General features: G+C 24.9%; 1 protein-coding gene across 1 annotated transcript in view; it reads right to left on the minus strand.

Annotated features, from left to right (window-relative positions):
- The window catches only part of si:dkey-178e17.1 (tricarboxylate transport protein B, mitochondrial), a 29732-nt gene that overhangs the window by 7304 nt on the left and 17428 nt on the right, over positions 1 to 5000 (minus strand). Inside the window, exon 3 of the mRNA XM_067393450.1 lies at positions 4868 to 4967. Coding sequence (XP_067249551.1) covers positions 4868 to 4967 — 100 coding nt within the window. The remainder of the gene's footprint in view (positions 1 to 4867; positions 4968 to 5000) is intronic.

The following is a 5000-nucleotide window of genomic DNA, read 5'->3' on the forward strand; positions in this document are numbered from 1 at the left end:
AAGTAGTTTGGAAAATGGATAAAATAATAAAATAAAATAAAATAAAATAAAATAAAATAAAATAAAATAAAATAAAATAAAATAAAATAAAATAAAATAAAATAAAATAAAATAAAATAAAATAAAATAAAATAAAATAAAATGCATCTCTATGACCCAACATAGACCAAGTAGTTTGGAAAATGGATAAAACAAAATAAAATAAAATGCATCCATATGACCCTACATAGACCAAGTAGTTTGGAAAATGGATAATAAAATAAAATAAAATAAAATAAAATAAAATAAAATAAAATAAAATAAAATAAAATAAAATAAAATAAAATAAAATAAATAAAATAAAATAAAATAAAATAAAATAAAATAAAATAAAATAAAATAAAATGCATCTCTATGACCCAACATAGACCAAGTAGTTTGGAAAATGGATAAAACAAAATAAAATAAAATGCATCCCTATGACCCTACATAGACCAAGTAGTTTCAAAAATGGATAAAATAAAATAAAATAATAAAATAAAATAATAAAATAAAATAAAATAAAATAAAATAAAATAAAATAAAATAAAATAAAATAAAATAAAATAAAATAAAATAAAATAAAATAAAATAAAATGCATCTCTATGACCCAACAAAGACAAAGTAGTTTGGAAAATGGATAAAATAAAATAATAAAATAAATAAAATAAAATAACAAAATAAAATAAAATAAAATAAAATGCATTCCTATGACCCAACATAGACCAAGTAGTTTGGAAAATGGATAAAATAAAATAAAATAAAATAAAATGCATCTCTATGACCCAACATAGACCAATTAGTTTGGAAAATGGATAAAACAATAAAATAAAATAATAAAATAAAATAAAATAAAATGCATCTCTATGACCCAACATAGACCAAGTAGTTTGAAAAATGGATAAAATAAAATAAAATAATAAAATCAAATCAAATAATAAAATCAAATAAAATCAAATAAAATGCATCTCTATGACCCAACATAGACAAAGTAGTTTGAAAAATGGATCAAATAAAATAATAAAATAAAATAAAATAAAATAAAATGCATCTCTATGACCCAACAAAGACAAAGTAGTTTGGAAAATGGATAAAATAAAATAAAATAAAATAAAATCCATCCCTATGACCCTACATAGACCAAGTAGTTTGGAAAATGGATAAAATAAAATAAAATAAATAAAATAAAATAAAATAATAAAATAAAATAAAATAAAATAAAATAAAATAAAATAAAATAAAATAAAATAAAATAAAATAAAATAAAATAAAATAAAATAAAATAAAATGCATCCCTATGAGCCTACATAGACCAAGTAGTTTGGAAAATGGATAAAATAAAATAATAAAATAAATAAAATAAAATAATAAAATAAAATAAAATAAAATAAAATAAAATAAAATAAAATGCATTCCTATGACCCAACATAGACCAAGTAGTTTGGAAAATGGATAAAATAAAATAATAAAATAAATAAAATAAAATAAAATAAAATAAAATAAAATAAAATAAAATAAAATAAAATAAAATAAAATAAAATCCATCCCTATGACCCTACATAGACCAAGTAGTTTGGAAAATGGATAAAATAAAATAATAAAATAAAATAAAATAAAATGCATTCCTATGACCCAACATAGACCAAGTAGTTTGGAAAATGGATAAAATAAAATAAAATGCATCCCTATGACCCTACATAAACCAAGTAGTTTGGAAAATGGATAAAATAATAAATAAAATAAAATAAAATAATAAAATAAAATAAAATAATAAAATAAAATAAAATAAAATAAAATAAAATAAAATAAAATAAAATAAAATAAAATAAAATAAAATAAAATGCATTCCTATGACCCAACATAGACCAAGTAGTTTGGAAAATGGATAAAATAAAATAATAAAATAAATAAAATAAAATAATAAAGGATGAACAGCATACTAAGAAACTACTACTGTTTCTGCAATATCTATAAATGACAGAAATAGCATGCATTCTACTTTTTAAATAATCTTAAACAGCATGCAGTATGCATCAATAAAAATTCCACACAGCAGTATGCTGAATACTGATTACTATTTTTAAAAATATTACATGAAAAAGAATGCAGTATACAACAATTCACAGATAAATAATGTATAATAAACACCACAATATTGCATAAAAAATAAGAATAGTCCATTTTGATTTCATGGTGACATTAATTAAAAACAAAACAAGCTTTTTTTAACACAATTTTGTGCAAAAATGTTTTGACTTTTAGCAATCCAATCAAATAATGAACGGTTGATATGATTTCCGGTTCGTCACACAGAAAATGGAGGGTCAAGCTGAGTGTGTTGCATCATGGGATACAGTCTCCCACACATTTTGTAGCACTAATGCAAAAATAAAATAAATAAAAAAATGCAATCAGTTTCTGCTGAAACCAACTTAAATATTCAGCACTTGCTCAAAGCCAATCGGTGAACTAGTTGTTCAGGCGACAAGTTGATGTTGAGATTATGTACATTAGCAGAGCCCGTGTAAACATGAGCCGAGCCGAAGCGCGTTCACGATCCAGTCCCTGATCGATGGTTTGGGAGTGGCGCTCTGGATGACACAGCTGCATTAAAATGAGACGGAGGTCATAAATGTAATCTGGGCTGGATCCAGCAGTCAGTGTCAGACGTCCATTAGTGGGGCGAACGCAAGGTCACCCGCACAAAACCAGTCCAATCAGCTAATGAAAAGAGGGGGAAGGAAGAGGAGGAGGAGGAAGACAGCAGCGGAGGAGAGGATAATCAATCTGAGTGTTGCAGCGCTGGATGAAGGGACAGTTTGTACAGTGACATAGACGCCTCTAAACCAATCCTGAACCGGTCTGGACTGGATCAAACACCGAAAGCAGGAGCTGTCAGATGGGAAAAAGCCGCATCACAGAAATCTTGTGCGATATTCTGTTCACATGATGCTTATTTCCCCCGTTCCTGAACATTCACGAACAATATGATGCATCATTAGCAGCAGGTTTGATGTCATTAAAACATTATTGTTCTTGCGTCTCTCGTGATCAATTATGATTGACTGATTCAGCAGCACTGAATTACAATTAAAATGTCAGTTTGTTTCTCACATAAAACTATCATATGATTTCAGAGACTAAGAGTTATTAACTATTGAATTTAACTAAAGGTTAACTGAATAAAAATATAAAAAACTTAAACTTGTTTTACTCCAGTTAGTTGCAAAGGCAACATTTCTCATTGCTTTTAGTTTAAGTTGACAAAAATGTATAAAAACTATATAGAAATATTAAAAATAATTATTATTGATATATTGATATATTATATATTTAGTATATTTATGAACTAAAACAGAAAATATATAAAAACTATAGACATATTAAAACAAATTATAAAAAAGGCAATCATAACAAAATTCCTAAAACTTTAAATGAAATAAAAATATATAGACATATTAACACAAAAAACATGAAAAAATAAAAAAATAAAAACAAATTCAAAATATATTTAAAATATTAATGAACAAACACAAAAATAAAAACTATATATTTATAAAAAACTAATAAAAAATGACAAAAACACAAAAATACCTCAAATTAAAAACTAATTTAAAATATTATTAAAAACTATAATAGTATATTAATGAACTAAAACAATGTATATATAGACATTTAAAAAATAATACTTATGACAAAAACACAACAAAATTACTAAAACTGTAATTGAAATTAAAATATAAAAAGTAACTGAAAATATGAATAAAACTATAAGAGTATATTAATAAACTAAAACAAAAATGAAAACTATATAGACATATTTTTTTTTAACTAATAAAAATGACAAAAACACACAAAACCCCCCAAAAATGTTACTTAAAATCAAAATGAAAAAAGAAAATATAACACTAAAAACTAATTCAAAATATTATTAAAAACTAAGAGTATATTAATAAACTAATGAAAACTACATAGACATATTAACACAAAAAATATACCTAAAATCAACATGAAAAAATAAAAACAAATTCAAAATATTATTAAAAACTATAAGAGTATATTAATAAACTAAAACAAAAATGAAAAATATATAGACATATTTTTAAAAAAAATAAAAATGACAAAAACACAAAAAATATACCTAAAATCAAAATATAAAAAATATAAAAATAAAAACTAATTTAAAATATTATTAAAAACTACAACAATATATTACTGAAACTAAAGCAAAAATGAAAAACTATAGACATTTAAAAAACTAATAGAAATCACAAAAATTATAAAAAATAAAAACTAATTCAAAATATGAATACAAACAAATAAACTAAAACAAAAATGAATAAAAACTATAATGACATTTTAAAAAAACTAATAAAAATGACACAAATGTTAACTAAAATTCATGTAAAAAATTAAATATTTATAAAAAAATATAATAGTGTATGGACGACTGTAAGGATTGCTTTAATAGTGCTTTTTTTTGCCCGGTTATGATCACTATGAAACGTCACTGTGTAGAAAAAAGCAGTGTGAAGAGTCTGCGTTGTGGAGCGACAGCGGGTCAGTAAACAGTGACAGAAGTTCACATGCACAGAGCTGCGATATATACGTGACATGAGTTTATATGTGTGATGAAGTGACCAGAAGAGCTCGGAGAGCATCCGTCTGACAGACAGCGCTGGACACGCACCGCCGCCTCGTCAGACTCAACACACACAGACTCATGGGAGAGACACAACCCATCTCTACAGAACAACAACAATCTGCATAATAAATGTCAGCTGTCTGAAATAAACGAGCAGCGATTGGCTGCACAGCTCAAGTGTGCATCAGTGTGTGTTTATGTACCTGACGGCAGATTTTGGGATGGATCCGTACAGCAACGAGCTCAAGCCTCGATATAAACCCTTCACTCCATGATGACGGACCGTCTGTGACACACAGTCCGCTGCAAAGACAACAACGTCACGCTTTAATGAGA

This window comes from Chanodichthys erythropterus, chromosome 9, assembly GCF_024489055.1.
Source record: "Chanodichthys erythropterus isolate Z2021 chromosome 9, ASM2448905v1, whole genome shotgun sequence".
NCBI classification, from domain to species: Eukaryota; Metazoa; Chordata; class Actinopteri; order Cypriniformes; family Xenocyprididae; genus Chanodichthys; species Chanodichthys erythropterus.